The sequence below is a fragment of the Myotis brandtii genome, unplaced genomic scaffold (assembly GCF_000412655.1).
Source record: "Myotis brandtii unplaced genomic scaffold, ASM41265v1 scaffold83, whole genome shotgun sequence".
NCBI classification, from domain to species: Eukaryota; Metazoa; Chordata; class Mammalia; order Chiroptera; family Vespertilionidae; genus Myotis; species Myotis brandtii.
The window spans coordinates 235,237-254,994 of NW_005371371.1; the positions used below are offsets into that span (position 1 = coordinate 235,237).

A 19,758-nucleotide genomic window follows, 5' to 3' on the forward strand; every position below is an offset into this window, starting at 1 on the left:
TCTGAATAGCACAACATACCTAAGTATCGTTGCTGATCAAGTTCATCCTATCATGTTGATGGCGTATCCCAATGGAGATGGCTTCTTCCAACAAGACAATGCGCCATGCCACGGTGCTCTTATTGTGCAGGAGTGGTTTCAAGAACATAAGGGAGACTTTACCTTGCTTAGGTGGCCCCCACAATCACCAGATCTCAATCCAATTGGGCATTTGTGGGACCAAGTTAAAGGAGCCATCAGGCAGTTGGTTCCACAACCATCAAATCTCAGAGCTGGACAGTGCTATTCATCAGGACTGGTGTCAGATTCCTCGCATCACCTTTCAAGATCTCATGGAGTCAATGCCAAGATGAATCGCCGCAGTATTGAAGGCAAAAGGTGGCCCAACGAAGTACTAATGGGGTGGTCATAATAATCTGGCCACTCAGTGTATATAAAAGCTCAGTGACCAAACAGCAGAATGACCAGAACGACCAGTCGCTATGACATGCACTGACCACTAGGGGGCAGACACTCACTGCAGGATGAGCAGCAGGAGCAGCTGCTCAGAGGGTGGGTCCACAGCTGCTCGGCTAACCAGGATGAGTGGCGCTCCCACAGTGGGCTGATCCCTGCAGGCCATGCCCCCACCAGTGCACAAATCCATGCACCAGGCCTCTGGTACTAATATATATATGCAGGTTTATGCTTTGCTTTCTCCTCACTTATATAGTTGGGATTTTTATGTCATTTTTGGTGAATATAATTTAAAATATAATTTGCTTTTTTAATTATAAATGTCTGCTATAACAGTCTTCCAGTATAGAAATATATAAAATAAAAGCCTCCTTAGCCTTCACTACACTGGCCAAGGAGTCAACTGCTGTGACATGGTCCTGCATTTCTTCTTGAGCTTTCATGTCATACATACTTTTTCTTTTTCTCCCAGATCAAGTTATGCAGTTTTCTTGTGGCTAACTTTTTTTTTCCCTTTTGCTTAACAGTAAGCATATTGTGAACACTTTCCCATGTTACTACATGTAGATTTATTTCATCCTTTTTTACAGCACACAGTTACCTGTTGTATGACTATGACACCATTCATTTAGCCATTGCCATTGCCATTTTTATATTTAGGTTGAGTGGAAGCCTTTTGAATTTTGGAAATATGTGGTTTATAAGCTCTTTTTCCCCATAAGCTATGAAAGTGAATTTTCAAATGTCTGCTGGTATGACTGAGTAAAACTAGAATAATTCACCTTCATTAATTATCAAATAATAAGCTGGTTTATTCTGCCTTTTCATGGTTTTTAATATTAAGTCACCTGTTTATTTGCCTTTGGAAGATCTTATTTTGAAAGGTAGTTATTGTTTGCTGGCTAAAGAGAATACTTGTTATATTTTGATTATTCTTGCTCCTTTCAAAATAGGGAAAATGAATTTTAGTGGTATACAATGTGTTGTTTAGGTTCTATTTAGAATATTTTATTTTCTACTGAGCTTTTCTCTTCTCAAATGCTTCAGGTCTATGAAGCAATTGAAACCAGAGATGGGGAATCCTTCGCAGAGCTGGTGTCTTTCAAGCATCCTCATGTTGCCAACCCACGCTTCAGGTAGGTGAAAGGACTAAGCACAGAGAGGGATACAGTGTACCTGGCTTCCTAAGACAGGTTTAGAATTTGAGCTTATCTGTAGGTGATTATATTTGGCTGCCTATAGATTGCACCTCTGACCATATAAACAGTTCTTGAGCAGCCGATCAATAATTCTCTCTCATCATTGATGTTTCTGTCTCTCGCTCTCCTACTCCCTTTTTCTCTGAACTCAATAAAAATATATTTAAAAAACAAAACAAAACAGCCCTATCCAGTTTGACTCAGTGGATAAAGCGTTGGCTTGTGGACCAGAGGGTCCCTGGTTTGATTCTGGTTAAGGGCACGTACATTGGTTGCAGGCTCCTCCCCGGTCTGGGCCCTGGTCAGGGCTTGTGTAGGAGGCAACCAATCGATGCGTTTCTCTCTCTCTTCCACTCTCCCTAAAAAAAAAAAAAAAAAAAATCAATGGTGGAATACCCTCAGGTGAGGATTAACCAAAAAACAAAAACAAAACCACACACACATACACACACACACACACACAAACACCAAAAAATCCCCACACAGTTCCTGGAGTAGAAGCAGGCTTTTAAAAAAATAATTTAAAGTTTCCTAGGTTGTTCTAATGTGCAGAACACATTGAACCATTGCTCTAAATAGAAATTAGTGCCAGGGACTTGATGAGATTCAGGTGCACATCAGGGACACACATGTCTGTTTGTCCATTTATAATCTAAGGCTGATTTCTTCTATATAAAATTCCCCATTAACCTTCCATCTGATGGTTCCATTCATTGGTGGCCATTGTCCGAATCAATTGTTTCATTAGCGATTGTAGAATGGTGATTTTTCTGATGTCATTTTTCCCTCCCACATTTACATATGTATTGTATCAGTGTAAGAGTAGACTCATTGATTCCTTTTTTTTTTAATTCAGAGTGCTTTATAATCCATTGTAATGCTTATATTACCTAAAATTTGGTCATTGAGAGGAAAGAGTTAGAAGTAAATGTCAACTAGTCTAGACCAGTACAGAGAGAGGGTGGTTCTATCACCAGGAAGCTGAGAAGGAGTGATTCCTAACATGCCTTCTTCTCTAACACATTAGACTTTATTTATGTAAGGTATTATACACTTTATTTATTAATTATTAAGCACATAGTAGCTGCTTATTAAATATTTCTTGACTGACTGGCAAGAACTATTAAGGTATGTATGAAACATTAAGATATGTATGAAAGTGCCCAGACTGTTTCCTAGCCTGTGGTAGACAAAACATTGTATTAATCTAGTGCTGTATCCATAGTTCATGCTTGATTGATATTTATTGAAACAGTGAACCTTTTATTTAGAAATACTAAACTATAAAGTATTACTGTTAACTGTAAAGTCTATATTCTTTTGAAATAGGTTTGTTTAAATCTGTACACATTGTGTTCTTTCCATGCCTTTTAATTTTATTTTTGCCATTTTTCATCTTATCATTTCGTTTAGTTGGCCTCTCCGGAAGAGAAGTGTCAACAAGTTTTGGAACCCCCTTATGCTGAAATGTTTGCAGCTCATCTAAGGTAAGTAAAATAAGCACATCTTGGAGTTGCTGAATTGACTAAGGATTTTATTTAACATCACCTAATGCTTGAAACAATGAATAATTACTTTGGAAAAGTAGAAAAGTGTGTTTGCAATTTCACTTCGGTAAAGCCTGTGAAAATTTTGTAAACTTTAAAAAACTAAGATTTAAATAAACTTTTTTTTTAATTTCAAGGATCATGTATATTTTCAAAAGTTAAAATTATATTGTGATCATGTATATTTATATGTCTATTGTGTGTCACTAAAAAAACCAACACTTGATACTCATTATATTGGCTGTATAGTGATCTTTTGTTTAGTAGGGTGTAGAGCCCACATTTGACTGTATTTTCTCAGGGAAATATGCCTGGCTTTTCATCCCTTTGCCTAACTGGGAAAGAAACTACAGCTGAGCAAATAAGATATTACTTTTTATTTACATTTCATTTCATCTATGTTTATCTCTAAACCATCAATTCAGGCAAAGTTTTATGTCCTTACAGTATGTGGTGTTTGACTGCCTCCCTGCCTGCAATCCTTCCAGTGTTTCAGAGCAGGCTGGAGTTGGGGTGTGGGTGGGGTGGGGAGGCAAGGTAGGGTAGCCCTGTGAGATCTTAGGAAAAGTCGGGGTGCCACTGGGGTCTTTGTAGTGTAAGGTACCCTTCAATTTCCTAGCTCTGTGCAGTATGCCATGAGATTCCAGATTTGCTGATGAACTGACTAATAATGACTCTGACCAGCTGGGCATCTAGTTGGAGAGTCATCACTTATTAAAGTGCCATACTGTATTATCAGTACATGTTACTAATAAAACCTGCTGGCAGCTAGGTTCTCCTTCTGGGACTTGAAAGAATAGTCTCAAAACATAATGTGGGATTTCCTAATATACCAACCCATTTTACTTCAAATAGTTATTTGTGTGTTTCTTCAACTTATGTAGTCTTCCAAGCAGAAGGTCCATCTTTCACTACAGGATCAGTTGAGAACTGGGGTGTTTGTGATAGAAGATGTGTGGTCTATGTAGTTTACTTCTAGGATTTTATCCTGTGAATGCCCTGTCTGCTGCTTCAGTCCTCAAGCTCCAGTGTTTCTTTTCCAGGTGCACGTACGCAGTGGGGAACCATGACTTCATAGAGGCATACAAATGCCAGACTGTCATCGTCCAATATCTTTTGTCATCTGTTAATTGTTCAGTTTATAACATAGAGTGGATTACTTGAGGTTTAAGATTTTGAGACCTTGGGCTAATTTTATTTATCCCTGTAATTAGGAAAGGAATTAAAACTTTTTGGAAGAGAAACTCCTATTTACCTATTTCACTTGGTATTTAAATTTAGCATAGGTCTTAAGCCTATCATCTAGTTAAGTTTATAAGGATTTGGTTATGATTAAGGATTTTATTTAATTCTGTTATGAAGAATATTTTGTTGCCTCTAAAGCATTAAATGTAGTTACAGGGACTGGTTCCGTTCCCTTAGTGGAATATCAGAACTCCAAAATCCAGGTATAGATGGACAAAAGTGGACTCAACACACATCATCATTTAATTGTGGTCAAAAAAGACCTAATCAAGCCAAATTCTGATTTAAATCATTGAAGTGATAGCTTATAACTAAGCCCCTAGTCAGTGAGTGTCCTACTATTTATATGTATCTCTAGACTCAGTTTGCTCTTTTTTTTTAATCACCTTGTTTAAATATACGCAGAAGAGAGTTGTTTGCTAACTATTAGGTCTGCTTTGAATTCAGCAATTTTATAATTGATGAATTAAACTTTATACTATAGATTCCACAGCCCATCTGTATATATAAAAGCCTAAGCGACCGTTAAGACCAGATGACCAGACTGTGACATGCACTGACCACCAGGGGGCAGATGCTTAACTCAGGAGCTGCCCCATGGTGGTCAGTGCGCTCCCACAGCCAACCTCCTGCGGTCCCTCCCCCTGGCCAGCGGCCCTGATCAGCCCCGAATGCCCCCGATTGCCAGTCAGGCTGAGGGAGCCCCCTGACCCGTGCATAAATTCCTGCACTGGGCCTCTAGTTACATAAAAGTTGTGATCATCTGGGATCAGAGTAACCAAATAAAGTGTTTGTGATTGCCAATTTTAAAAAATCTTGTGCCCTGGCCGGTGAGGCTTAGTTGGTTGAGTGATATCGTATGCACTGATCGGTCACCAGTTCGATTCCCGTTTAGGGTACATGCCCGGGTTGCAGGCTCGATCCCCACTAGGGGGCATGCAGGAAGCAACTGATCCATGTTTCTCTCTTGCATGGATGTTTCAAATCATTTTTTAAAAAACTATTTTATGAAAATGGTCTTTTTCTTACTTTGGAGAAAGTATGTATGAAATAAATATATTTAGTACTTGCACCTTATGATACTCAGATATTTGTAAGTGGGTTTATACATTTTTTTCCTCAAGAACTTACTGCTATGAGTTTATAATTTTTAAATGGTGAGCTATCCCCCTGAAAGTTTAGAATTCTCCTTATTTATTCTTATTTGTAGCATTATTTAAATTTTATATGTTATACCTTAATGTAGTACATCATTCCTACGGGCGTTTCAGGCCCACAAAGAAGAAAACTGGTAAGTATGAACAAAAACAACTAGAAATTAGCCTCTTTTTTTTTTTTTCAGAAGCTTTAAAAAAATGTAATCTAGTTAAATATGTATCATATTTTCTATGTGAACATTTAATATGTATTGATGTAATGTCAACATGGATAATGGAATTTTAATAGTCATTGTAAACTTAAATGGCAGATCAGCCAGATTATTTGCAGTGTGTTTATATAAAAATGAAGTATTTTTATTTCAGCCCTTGCATGCCTCCAAATATTTATTAAATACAATTTTTTCCCCTTCAATTGTTATTTTTGGTTTTAAACTTGGACAAAAGAGGTAGATCACTGCAGTTCATTTGGGGTAATATAATACATAATAATTGGGTTATTTTAAATTGTTTGCCAAATTAATTCTTAATTTTATGATTTATTAACAAACTGTAGGCAAACACTGAAATTTTGTTTATATTGGAAAAAAGGCAAAAACAAAACCCCACACCCCTTTTTAAAGTGAAGGCTTATTTACCCATGAAAGGAAGACCAACACAGCCAGCTAGATTTAAAAAAATTTTTCTTTTATGACATTTTGTCTGTTGCATACTCCAGTTGCTGTTAGGAAATTTTACTAAATCACATCTTGCTTTAATGGAGTTGTTTGAATAATTGTGGGGAGTAGAGAAGGAGGATGTCCTGGGAGCAATGAGGAAGTGCTGCCTCAGTCTGAGGGCCCCTACGTGGACCAGTGTCTAAGCCTCTGAGGAGGGCCTGGGGTAGTAGGTGGAGAGAGCTTCAGTGTCTGGCCTCTGTTGATCAGGAAGCACAAGGGCTCCAAGCTGCCCTGATGGATGATGAGGAAGGTAACAGTAGCCATTGGATTATTGGAGGGGGGCTAACTCCTATTCTGGATAATAGCCTTGTGTGTAGATGTCAGTCCCACCTCTGGTAAGGGGCTCTCTGACCTCGTAGCCTCTTCAAACACCTGTATTTTTTTGCCCCTGTAGGGCTCTGCCTGTCATGTATGCAGTAGCACTTGATCTTCGAGTATTTGCCAGTAATGTAAGTTCAATTTTTATCATTATTGTTTTACAACCCAGACTTGGTATCTGTCTATTGCGTACTTTCATGTCATTCTTTACAGGAGTTTTGAGACATGAGTGGGGGTTGGGATATATCTGATAGGGAGAACAAAATAACAGGGATGTCTCAACTTTTCTTTTTGGGTTGATGTGAACAGATTTAAATAAACCGGTTTTCACACTGTAGCTATAGAGGGAGTTGTTTCTGTATATGGTTAATCACTTATGACATGCAAGATTTTTTTTTTTAAAGGGGATGGAACAGTAATAGATGGGCAATTCTGATTCTCTTCTACTGTTGAGATGTGGCCTGTCCCCTCTCTTAAAGAATTCCATCTTAATGTAGGTTGAGGCAATAGCTAAGGGTTTCTCTGGTATGAGGAGGTAAAGATCCTGGCTTTTATGGAGTTGCTTTCCCCTTGGGGATCAGCATCAGCCAGTTTTGGAGCAGCGTTTCTCAACTTTTTGGTCCTAAGACCCCTTTACAGTTTTAAAAATTATTAACGACTCTATGACTAGACAAGATGGAATAAGCACACTTTTCCTATTTCTCCTGCTGGGAATTTTAAAGCCAATATGACTCTGAGAGATGGAGAGAAATAGGGGGCAGGAACCTGCAGAGCAGTGAGCAGTGAATTTTCTGCATTTCTTTTTTGCCACCTCTCTGACCTAGCTGGGTCCCAGAGAAACCTGAAATCTGGGAATACCAACCCGCAGAGATGAAGAAGCCCCAAGAAGAGCAGGAAGGGGCAAGGCAGCTCATCAAGACAGACCTCTTTGATAATTCCTGCTGCATTCCGTACAAAGTCTGCGGGGCCCCAATCTCTGGGGAGCCAGACCCCCATCCCACCCAGTGCCATAGAGGTGGAGCCCCCATTACCACTGGCATGGTGTCAGCAGAGGCCTGCTGAAACAAGATAAATAAGATCCACAGCCTCGTAAGGTAATAATACCCCAAATGTCCAGGGTATAACTGAAAAATACTTATCATACCAAGAATCAGGAAAATCTTAGCCTTTTGAGATGTTGAATGAGGAAAGACAATCAACAAACACCAACACAGAGATGACACAATGTTGAAATTCCCTGATAAAGATTTTACACCAGCCATCATAAAAAGGCCTAAAGGAGCAATTACGAACATGCTTGAAACAAATGAAAATGTACAGTGTCAGCAAAGAAAAGATATAAAGAAGAACCAAATGGAAATATTAGAACTGAAATTATAGTGTTATCTACACTAATAAAAGACAAAGATGCTAATTGACTGTACCTTCACTACGCCCATTAGCCAATCAGAAGAGCATGCAAATTAACCCAACAAAGATGGCCATTAAATTTGCATACTGCAGGCGGGGCCAGCAGTGCACGACGCTGCCTGCGGGGCCCGGGCCCTGGATCCGAGACCTGGCAAGGCGGGGCCGGCAGTACCCGATGCTGCCCGGGGGATCCGGGTCTTGGATCCGTGATCTGGCAAGGGAGCAAAGCGGCAAAGAAGGGAGGGAGCCGTGGGCGAAGCGACGAAGGGAGGGAGCGAGGCAGCCCGCCTTGGTGGGCTTCGCTCCGGTCTCAGGAAGCTCTATTCTTGCAGGAATAGGCCCGAGGAAGCCCTATTCTTGCAGGAATCTTCCTGCAACGGGCCTCTAGTATGTGTTATATCTATGCATATTTACTGTATTAGAAATTTTAACTGGGAAAAATTTTAATATTCATTTAAAGTAAGAAATAATAGGAGGGCGGGTGCCTGTCTACAGTGATCTCATCAGTAACCAATGGGGAAAAAAGAGGACATATGTAATACTTTCAACACTAAAGATTAAAAATTAAAGTAATAAAACTTTTGCATGGTAACATAATTGACTTTTAAATAAAAAAATAACTATTTTTAGAATGAACAGAAAGTACTAAGAAGAATGATATTCTTTTGCAGTTTAATGCCTAGCGTAACAGAAGCCACCCAGATTCTCATTTCTGCTTCTGTGTTTACTCTGTTGTAATATGTTGTTTTGGTTGAATATATGAAGATAGTCTGGCCTTACACAAAGGTAAATGGAGTAGGGAGGAGTATTTTAGTAGCCTTTTCAGATAATTGTAGATACTCTTCTTTGAGCTGTATCAACACTCTAAAAGCTACTTTTTACAGGCTAGTTACAGTGTGGGCTCTGAAGCTTAGCAGTGAACTTTTTCCACTGTTACATCAGAATCCACTGGTGAGTCATGAACTTTGAATGGATCTTTTACCCTTGCATGGTTTTGTAAAATACATTGAACATTTGGAAACTTTTAGTTCATTGAGTTATGAGATGTTCCCACTATTGATACATTTCATTATGTAAAAAACAAAACAAAACCAGAAAAACTACATTTGTTAATATCTACAGTGACGTCATCAGAAGACTCTTGAAGTAATGGAAAGCTGCCAAGTTCACGGTGATCCATAGAAGTTTTCCAATTTTTTTTTTTTTTTTCCCTTGAAAGCACAAATACTGACATTGGTAACAAATACTGTCAGTTGTTTGCCTGAAAGTAATAGGCTTCTTTCATTCACTTTCAAGCACGCCTGAATTGCACTGCTTGTCTGTCAGTTCCATGGTGCAGCTGGCAATTCCAACAGTGCCCAAGTGCTTTCCTTAAAACAAACATCATATTTTGCTGTGGGACAGACATACTTTGAATATATTTCCCATTTCACCACAAATAACATTAGAAATTTATGTATTTAAGGACCAAGACTTAATGATACTGCATCATTAAGGACATTTTAAAGTGAAATTAGCTTTGTTGGTTAATTGATTGATGGATTGTGGATGCATGATGCTCCAGTGGTTTCACCTACTATTGTTTTTGCACCATCAGTGAAAACTGTGCACATGTCAGTACAATAAAAAGAAATAGTAATTTAATTTAGTATTATTATGAAAGTAGTTTAACCATGTGAGTTATCTGCCAGCATCTTGAAGGCCCTCAGGAACTCATAGATCACACTTGGAGAACCTGTGATAGGGAGATTATGAGTGGGAGAAAATGGTTCTTTTTTAATGAAGACTATCCTGAAAGCAAGGAAGAGGTCAAACTTGGTAATGACTTCGGTATTTATTGAAAAGTGTGTGTGTTTCAAGGTTTTTAATAGCTGTGTGTAGGAAATGGGAAAGTCAATAATGAGGGAACAAAAGGCTTCTTAATGCAGGGCTACATGCAATGGCTTAAAAAATTGGTTGACTTATTAGCTTGAATTAGTTGAAGAGAGATTTGATTTGTGGAAGAGGTGGACTAAACTATAATTCTAGATGATTTCATCAGAACCCTTTGGGACCTTTGTAGCCTTTTTTTTTTTTTTTTTTTTGCTTCTAGCTGCACTGTGATTTTCTTTTTTAATTAAGAAATCTAGCAGAAATAAAAAGTAAATGTTTTTACATTCTTTTAGGCAGATCAGCAGTTGGTTAAGAAAGGAAAAAGCAAAGTTGGGGACATGTTGGAAAAAGCTGCTGAGTTGTTGATGAGCTGTTTCCGAGTCTGTGCCAGTGACACGTGAGTAAGGTTTTGGAGACATATTATCAGTCTCCTATCATAATGCATTGCCCCTTCCCTGCCCTTTGTCTGTTGTTGACATTGACTTGACTTCTACATATGTGTAACCCCACAGTCATTTTATTTTTTGCTTTTAACAGTCAATTGTTTAGTAAAGAAATAAGAAAAGAGAAAAATAGTCTTTTATGCTTAGTCACATATTTGCCATTTGAGCTCTTTAATATTTCCCATACAGTAGATCTGAGTTTCTATCTGGTACCATTTCTCTTTTCTCTGAGACTTTGATTTAGCATTTTGCTTTTAGTGTTGGTCTGCTGACAATGAATTCTCAGCTTTTTTTCTGAAATTCTTTATTCTGTCTTCATTTTTGAAGGATCCTTTTGCTAGGTGGAGTATTCTAAATTGGACTCTTTTCTTTTAAGACTTTAAAATGTCATTTCATCAGCTTTTCTATGTTTCTCATGAAAAGTCAGTTGTCAGTTCTTATTGTTGTTCGTTGGTATGTAATGACTCTTTCCTTTGCCTTTTTTTCTCTTCACTTTTGGCTTTCAGTAGTTTGACCCTCATGTACCCAGGTGGTTGTTGTTGTTTTTTAATTCTCACCCAAGGATATGTTTTTATTGATTTTTAGAGAGAGAGGATTAGAGGTTGAGAGAGAAACATCAATCAGTTGCCTCCTGTTCGCATCCCAATTGGGAATTGAACCCACAGCCTTTTGGTGTATGGGACTACGCTCCAATCAGCTGAGCCACCTGGCCCGGGTACCCTATGTATTTTCCTGTTTTTCTTATTTATGGTTCCTTGGGCTTCTTGGATCTTAAGTTGATGTTTCTTAATAGATTTTTCTAAATTTAATTTTTTATATTCTTCAACTGCTTTTTCTTTCTCTCATTCTTTCTCTTTTCTTTCTGGGGCTCCAGTTACATGTACATTATACTACATGATATTATTCCACAGGGCACTGATATACTGTTTGTTTTTCAATCTTTCCTCCCCCTCTCTTTCATTTTGGGTAATTTATGTTGACCTGGTCTCAAGTTGACTGTTCTTATTAGTATGTATGTATTTATTTATTTATTTTAAAATATCTTTTTATTGATCTCAGAGAGGAAGGGAGAGGGAGAGAGAGATAGAAACATCAATGCTGAAAGAAAATCATTGATTGGCTGCCTCTAGCACACCCCCTACTGGGGATTGAGCCTGCAACCCGGACATGTGCCCTTGACCAGAATTGAACCCAGGACCCTTCAGTCCGCAGGCCAACACTCTATCCATTGAGCCAAACCAGCTAGGACCACTATTTAATTTTTGCTTCTAGACTTTCCATCTGATTCTACTTTAGAGTTTCCATTTTTCTCCTGAAACTCCATCTCTTCACCCATTATAAAGCTATGTTTATTTGAGAGTTTTAGGAGATTTTAAAGCAAAGAAAGGAAAAGCTTTCCATGTGTAAATAAACAAACAAAATCTCTAGTCCACAGAAAAGTGTTTCAGCTTCTCATTTCTCACCACTCTGTCCCCACCGGCCCCACCTCAAAACATTGCACCCAAGCTGGACTAAAGCAGTTCCTCCCAATACTCCCCACCGAGGCTTTCCACACATGCCATTCCTTTGCCTGGCATGTCTTCCCAGCTTTTCATCTGGTTGTCTGCTTATTTCACAGCTTTCCGCCTCCCCTAAACTTTCATGACAGTTTGTACTTTGTGTTCACTACACTCAGCAAAAGTAATTATTTTGGTGATGTTTGGATGATGTTTGTTCAATTTCAAAGTCCGTGAGGGCATGTATGCGGCTTTCACATGGTGTCTCTCACACCAAGGTAGCCCTCAGGAAATATTGATTACATGAATACTTGGACTTCTATTTGATTATGTGTTCCTGCACAGCAGTGATCTTCATGACCTTGGTTTGGCAATGGTTTTCTTAGCTGTGAAACCAAAAGCGCAAGCACCCAAAGGAAAAATAGATAAATTGGACTTCATCAAAATAAAAAAACTTATGTGCTTCAAAGGACACTACCAAAAAAATGAAAAACAACCATAAAATGCTTTATAACGATTAGCTTTTACATACTATTGCTGCAAACTAGGCAGTTTTCAGGTGCTGCAGCAGAGGGAGTGTATTACCTAATAATTATCTGGGGTTAGAATTCCTGGTTTGGACTCTTCAATTTTACCTATTAGATAAGACATCTTCTTTCAAAATGTGGTTTTATTTCATAAATATGACTTAAGCTGTAAGATTTTATCTCAACATATCAATTTGTTTAGACAGTTTATTTTGTAATTTATAAATATAATTCTTATTTCCTATGTAACTGGATAAAAATTTTTTCCCATAGTCGTGCTGGTATAGAGGATTCTAAGAAGTGGGGGATGCTGTTTCTGGTGAATCGGTTATTCAAGATTTACTTTAAGGTATGCTTCTGTTTGAATAGTGTGTACATTTCTTTCTCCTGTCTTCCCAGATACCATTTCTATTAATTATCAGCTAGCTCCCCTGGCATTGCTGGGGAAATGGTCATCACCTAGCCATATTTGTAATCCTAAGAGCTAACATTTGTTGAGTGCCTGCTAAGTGCAAGGCACTATTGTAAGAAATGTCGCCTTGTTTAAAAAACCTCAGCCCTATGAGGTAAGCTTTTAGCTCCAGGGGAAACTAAGGTGCCCGCATATTAAGAGTGTGCTGGTGTGCTGAACTGGGCTTTCAGTGAGGAGTTTCACTCCAGAGCCTTCTGCCAGAACATATGGGCCTATGAATGGGTGAAGAAATCATTCTTTGCTACATGAGTTGGCCAGGTGAAGAGCAGCTATGTCACACACCAGCGGCTGGCCCCTGGCCCCTATGGGGGGCCTTCATTCGGAGGGAACATCTGCCCTGGAAGCACCTCTGCCTGATGCTCTTCTTAGGGCTTTCTCAAGTGGGTATAATCTGTGCCATATGGCTTCTGTTTCGATTTTAGTATTATATGATCAATTTTGATGATGGTAATGGGTTTTGTAATTCCCAGTTTAAGGTTGCATATGCTTAGTAAAGTAGAAGTTTAAGTTGGTCCTGCCTGTTTGTTTTTTTTTTAAATAACATGTTTAGTGGATTATAATTTGTTATAGATCAACAAACTCCATTTGTGTAAACCTCTCATCAGAGCCATCGACAGCTCAAATCTGAAAGAAGATTATAGCACAGCACAGAGAGTAACATACAGGTACTATGTTGGACGAAAGGCCATGTTTGATAGTGACTTTAAACAAGGTATGTTGTTAATCATTTTTTCCAGTATTTTAAAGCCATTGCATTCTGAACAACTCTGTAATGTAGTTTTAGAGATCACAATTATTACAATTTATTATTACTTAAAGTGGAATATAGGTGTAAACCAAGTTCAAGTTATTTTTTGTTTGTTTATTTTTGACACTAAAGTTGGTTAAGTAAAAGGAAAATTGTATTTGAAGTTTCTTAATCCATGCTGGGTCTCTGAAATACATGCAGACTCTCAGTTATTCTGGAAATCTTTTTTCCGTGAGGAAGTAAGCAGCAGTATTCTTGGCATTTGATAAAAGTAATTGTTTTCTCCCTTTGCCTGTGCTGATCATGCTGGCACAGGACGTGGAGACTGGGGCAGCAGGTAGCTCAGCTGCCAACTTGCTGCTTAGAAATCCCCCATGGAATGCCCAGGCGAGCAGTGGGAATGTGTCCTTGTTCTGGTGTTGTCTTTGGTGTTTGTGGCCATAGGCGATGGTGTCATTACCACATCAGAATGGCGCTTTCGTGAAATTACATTATTGTGCAATTTATATCATTAACTTTCTCAAGAACATGATGCCAGTTTTTTTCTTTTTAAACTTTTTGATTAACTGGCATGAGGTGGTTCTTTATAACTTCTTTTATTGTACTCAGACCAGACTTTTTAATTCACCTCTTCAACAGCTATTTGCATACGAAACAACATAACTTCAGGCAATATAAGATAGATAAAATCACTTTTCTCTCCCCATGTCTTATAGCCATGGATTCTCTGATAACAAAAATAACAGCTCTTTCATCTTATTTTTTATTCTATAGGCATATACAGACGCAATTTCAAATTTTCTTTTACAAAAAAAATTTCATAGATGTAGGACTTTTGAAAATGGACTTTCCTTGGTTATTCTTCATCACTGCTTTTTTTTTCCTTAAATTATGAAGCATAAGAAGAAAAGCTTTTAAATTATATTGAAGTCTATTAAGGCATTGATAGGTTTTTGCTCTGAAGGTTCAAGTGTTTTTAATACCCAACAACAAGAAATGAATTGTCAGTATTATTGGTAGACATTTATAGTTTCTGAAAACTTTAGAACCTTTGTATAAGGATAAATGGCAGGATAAAGAGCATAGAGGGAACTTCAGTAGCCGTATATTTTAAAAGATGCTCTTGTCTGACCTTTGCCGATGTCTCTGCAGCCGAGGAGTACCTGTCCTTTGCCTTTGAGCACTGTCACTGTTTAAGTCAGAAGAACAAAAGGATGATTTTGATATATTTACTCCCAGTAAAAATGCTGTTGGTGAGTTATTCAGTTCTTATAGACCCCTTTGCTTTCAAGAAGCTTATAGACTTTGTAGAAGCTTATAGATGGTTTGTAGTTGATCACAACCTGAGCTGCATATGAGCCCACCCCAGAATAGAGGAAGAATAGCTTTGTGTGTAGCCGGAACCATGTATCTTCATGATTGACACTTCCAGATCCTTCTTTAAAGGCTTTGTTTGTATTTCCTTCCTATTTAAAGTATCTACTTAAGAAATTTAACGTAATATAGGACAAATAAAATAAGTTCATATTATTTCTACTCCCCCTAAAAAATCTACATTAATAGAAATGGATTAGCCAAGAACGGAAAATGTCATTCCAGCCTATTTGTAGGTGTCTTATTTGGTCACCAAAAGTTATTTTTGGTACTTAACAAGCAATGACAAATAACTAATATGTTAATTGGCTAAAACATTCTCAAAGTGATAGATAGACCTTTCTATCCTCCCATTTAACATTTTCTAAAAGTTTATCAAAGCAGTGGACACATTTGGTTAAAATTATTTTAGTTCAGGATAGCTTATATTGGCAAAGGTACAATGTTGTACATACCCTTTCTACTTCTAACTATCCTTCACAGAAACAAAGAAGATAATTTTTTTTAAGCTTTATTCTTCTAAAGGTTGTTTCTGTATTTCTAAATCTGAATTTAGAAATTTCTTCAGTTATCACTTCCCTCCTATTATATTAAGGGCAAGAGACATGGGAAGGTCATATGTAACTGAATGACACAACTATATTATACCAAGGTTTTCTGATTTCTAGATCAGTTTCCCCCCCTAGCATACTATGATGTTTTCAAACCTTGTTCAGCTACTTAAGAAGAAATTCTAAGAAATACAAGTTTGCAAGTTTTTAAAACTTAGTTCCTTGATAAGGATTTTATCAAAAATAATTCTGTTTAAAAAAATAAAAAGCGAACAACCAAAAAAAATAACACAAACACCCAAAAAAACAAATTCTGTTAAAAAAGAAAGGGCTCTTATTCTGGAAAATTAACTCTTTGTCTTAGGGTCATATGCCAACCATTGAGCTTTTGAAAAAGTATCATCTCATGCAGTTTGCTGAAGTAACCAGAGCTGTAAGGTAGAGTATTTTATTCTTTTCTATTTGGGATTTTTTAAAATATAAAATTAATAAAATTTCACACACCAATTAAGCAGTTGAACCAATTGCTTTTGGTGTGATCTCATCCTGGGATTTTGTTTTGTGACCATGCTTGCTCATTTTTCCCCCCGTCACCCAGTGAAGGCAATCTCCTTCTATTGAACGAGGCTCTAGCGAAGCATGAGACCTTCTTTATTCGCTGTGGCATCTTCCTTATCCTTGAAAAGCTGAAGATCATCACCTACAGGAATCTTTTTAAAAAAGTGTAAGCAAAGTATTTTTGTAATAAGTTGAAACTCTTTGTATGACTCATGTAGAGTTGTCAGGTTATGAAAACTTAAAATAACAGGTGCTGTGTCTTCTGAGATGGAGATGTCAGTCTGTGTGGACAAGGTCCCATCACTTTTCCTTTAATTGTGTGAAATAAAGTGAAAATTCCCCGGCCCACCCACTGCCTCCAGGCGTTGGTGCCACACAGTGCGTGAGCAAAGGCTCACTTGTGGGAGGGATAACTCGGGGTATGCATGATAAGAGAACTTAGCAATAGATATTTTAAAACACCAGCCCTAAGAATAAAATATTCCACATTTTATCAGAGTGTGTGGGACAGAGTTGTTCATTTTCTTTATTCATAATTAAACCTCTCCCTGCCACTCCTGTCTGTCAGAAAGTTGAATTCTTCTGCACTTGTTTGTTTTCATCCATGTAACACTGGAAGTTGACTCTTCTTCAAGGCCTGATCCTAACAGGATCTCAGTTAAGAAACTTCAAACAAAGGCAGACTTTTTATAGCTGTAAGTAGTATATAAAAAAATGGCAAGGACCATATTTCATCGAATCCATTTTAATACATTGTTTGCGGGTAGTTTTTATTGCGCGCTAACAGGTGGCTCTACTTCTTACAGTCAACGTAAAACGTATAAATACGTTTCCTGCATACAATGTGTTAAGATTTCAGAGATAGTACAATGTGAAAATACCTTCATCTTAGATTCCTTGAAATATTCAGTAAATATAAAAAATTATACTTGTACTAGTGGCTTTTTCAAATTGAGAAGACAAAATTATCCTATAATAAAATGCTAATACAAAAATTACCCGAACGGTGGAACAACCAGTTGCTATGAGGTGCACTGACCACCAGGGGGCAAATGCTCAATGCAGGAGCTGCCCCCTGGTGGTCAGTGTACTCCCACAGGGGGAGTGCCGCTCAGCCAGAAGCCGGGTTCAGGGCTGGAGAGCACAGCAGCAGTGGCAGGAGCCTTTCCCACCTCCGCGGCAGCACTAAGGATGTCCGACTGCCAGCTTAGGCCCTCTCCTGGCATCAGTCTGACATCCCCCAAGGGCTCCCAGACTGCAAGAGGGCACAGGCTGGGCTGAGGGACGCCCCCTCCCCAAGTGCACAAATCTCGTGCACCGGGCCTCTAGTATTTAATAACTCTTATTTTTAGCGTGTATTTAATAGGTGGAAGATTCTTTTCATTCCTAGTGGTATGTTTCGTAGAAGATGTGTTTTCTACTGACTTAGTCAGTGCTCTTTTTCTTAACTTTTGAAGTACTTGCATTCTGTTGGTAACTAATATGAACTTCTGTTTCCCTCTTCTAGGTACTTGTTACTCAAAACACACCAGTTATCTCTGGATGCTTTTCTAGTTGCTTTGAAATTCATGCAAGTGGAAGACGTGGACATCGATGAAGTCCAGTGTATTCTAGCCAACCTGATATACATGGTGCGTGAGCTCCTCGGTTCAGGTTAGGACTTGGTCTAGATCAGTGGTCGCCAACCTGCTGGACCTCTCAGACCACCAGTGGTCTGCGGACCACCGGTTGGCAACTGCTGCTCCAAAGGTTTCCTTAAACCAGCGGTTGCCAACCTTTCAGACCTCACGACCACCAGTGGTCCACGGACCACTGGTTGGCAACCGCTGGTCTAGAATGTGAAGCTTTGATGCACTGTCGTTAAAGTTGTTATCAGACCCTTTTCCTTTGTGAAGGTATTTTCTGACAGAATTAATTGTATCCCAGGAAATACCATGATAATCAAAGGGCTTTATAGAGGGTTCGGGTGGGTGAATATAATATATATTTCTATATTCTCCGTATATAACTTTATTTATTGTTCTCCCAATGACTTGAATTGCACTATGATTGGGGAAGAATGCTTATACCAGAAGAATAAGTAATTAACTCTCTCAACATCAGTGATGTGACTCAGGAACATAAACTAACCCTGTTTTTCTCCTACAGGGTCACATCAAAGGCTATATATCACATCAGCATCAGAAGCTAGTTGCTAGCAAGCAAAATCCATTTCCTCCGCTGTCTACAGTGTGTTGAATGTATAAACACATGTTCCTCTGGTGTTTATCGTACTGATGAAATCACTACTTTGCCAGGACATTACTTTCTGCAGCCGGAATCTCTTTGGGGCTCTTCTCTCAGGGATGTTGAGACTGAGTTCCCCGCATTCACAGCCACCTTGACATTTCCTCATCACTCATTACTAATGTCGACCTCACGGAGACTTGGAATTTCTTTTTCAAGTGTTGCAGACCCTCCTTTGACTCTGGAGCATTGGAGAAACTTCTGTGAAGGAGGCTCTTCTCCAAGGCAGCTACAGTTTACTTCTCCCAAGAGTTATGCACAAGTGCAATTTTTTTAATATAATTTTTCTATATAAAAGGCATTCTGAATTTATACAAGTGACATAAGTCTTTATTATATCTTCTGGGAAACGAAATTTTGCTAAGATTTTAAAATTCACTCTTTCCCCCCCATTGTCCTTACCATTAGTCTGCGTTGAATTAGCATATTTGTTTTTGCCAAGGTCCTTTCAGAGAAGTGGGCCAGTGTGCCTACAGATTGGCAAAAAAAATAGTTTAATTCTGGGGTTAAAGTATATCAGAAATGAAGGAGAGATACGTAGTGTGTTTAAGACGTGTAAGATTTAAAAATCTGAATTGTGTATACATTTCCAATATTTCACTCAAAATACAGTTTAAATCAACTCACATTTTATTTTTAATCTTTTAAAGTATTACATGTCTCCTTTTTTCCCCAATTAACCCCCCTGGCCACTCCCACCCTTGAGGGCAAGCCCCCACTGCCCCAGTGTCTGTGTCCATTGGTCATGCTAATATGCATGCATATAAGTCCTTTGGTTGATCTCGAATCCTCCCTCCCCTGCCTTTTCCCTGAGGTTGGACAGTCTGCTCAGTGCCACCTTGTCTCTGGATCCATTTTTGTTCATCAGTTTATGTTGATTATTATATCCCACACTAGAGGCCTGGTGCACGAAATTCGTACCCGGGTAGGGTCTCCCTGGCCAGGACCTTCCTTCCCTGGCTACCAGCTGCTGGCCAGGACCTTCCTTCATTCCGCACCACCCCCTGGTGGTCAGTGCATGTCATAGCGAGTCATGGTATTCCTGGTCTCCCAGTCGAACTCCCAAGGGGACACTTTGCATATTAGCCATATATATATATGAGAGGCCTGGTGCACGAAATTTGTGCAGGAGGGGGGCAGTGGGAGGGGTGTCCCTCAGCCTGGCCTGCACCCTCTCCAATCTGGGACAACCCCTTGGGGGATGTCCGACTGCCCGTTTAGGCCCGATCCCAATCGGACATCCCTCACACAATCTGGGACTGCTGGCTCTTAACAGCTCGCCTGCCTGCCTGCCTGATTGCCCCTAACCCCAGCGGTTCTCAACCTGTGGGTCGCGACCCCTTTGGTGGTCGAACGACCCTTTCACAGGGGTCACCTAAG

The 19,758-nt window shown here is 38.9% G+C and overlaps 1 protein-coding gene across 4 annotated transcripts in view; it reads left to right on the plus strand.

Moving 5' to 3' along the window:
• The first annotated feature begins 3,045 nt into the window (after nt 1-3,045).
• Nucleotides 3,046-19,758, plus strand: part of PCID2 (PCI domain containing 2) — a 35,145-nt gene continuing 18,432 nt past the window's right edge. The window contains exons 1-12 of one of the 4 annotated variants that reach the window (XM_014531954.1): nt 3,046-3,142; nt 4,246-4,311; nt 5,697-5,738; nt 6,718-6,772; nt 10,217-10,320; nt 12,663-12,738; nt 13,432-13,573; nt 14,762-14,862; nt 15,899-15,972; nt 16,133-16,258; nt 17,600-17,723; nt 18,241-18,690. In XM_014531954.1, coding sequence (XP_014387440.1) covers nt 3,123-3,142; nt 4,246-4,311; nt 5,697-5,738; nt 6,718-6,772; nt 10,217-10,320; nt 12,663-12,738; nt 13,432-13,573; nt 14,762-14,862; nt 15,899-15,972; nt 16,133-16,258; nt 17,600-17,723; nt 18,241-18,330 — 1,020 coding nt within the window. In that variant the 5' untranslated portion in view covers nt 3,046-3,122 and the 3' untranslated portion in view covers nt 18,331-18,690. Of the gene's footprint in view, nt 3,143-4,245; nt 4,312-5,696; nt 5,739-6,049; nt 6,574-6,717; nt 6,773-10,216; nt 10,321-12,662; nt 12,739-13,431; nt 13,574-14,761; nt 14,863-15,898; nt 15,973-16,132; nt 16,259-17,599; nt 17,724-18,240; nt 18,691-19,758 lie in introns of those variants that run through there. The other 3 variants (XM_014531955.1, XM_014531956.1, XM_014531957.1) reach the window with 3 other exon arrangements.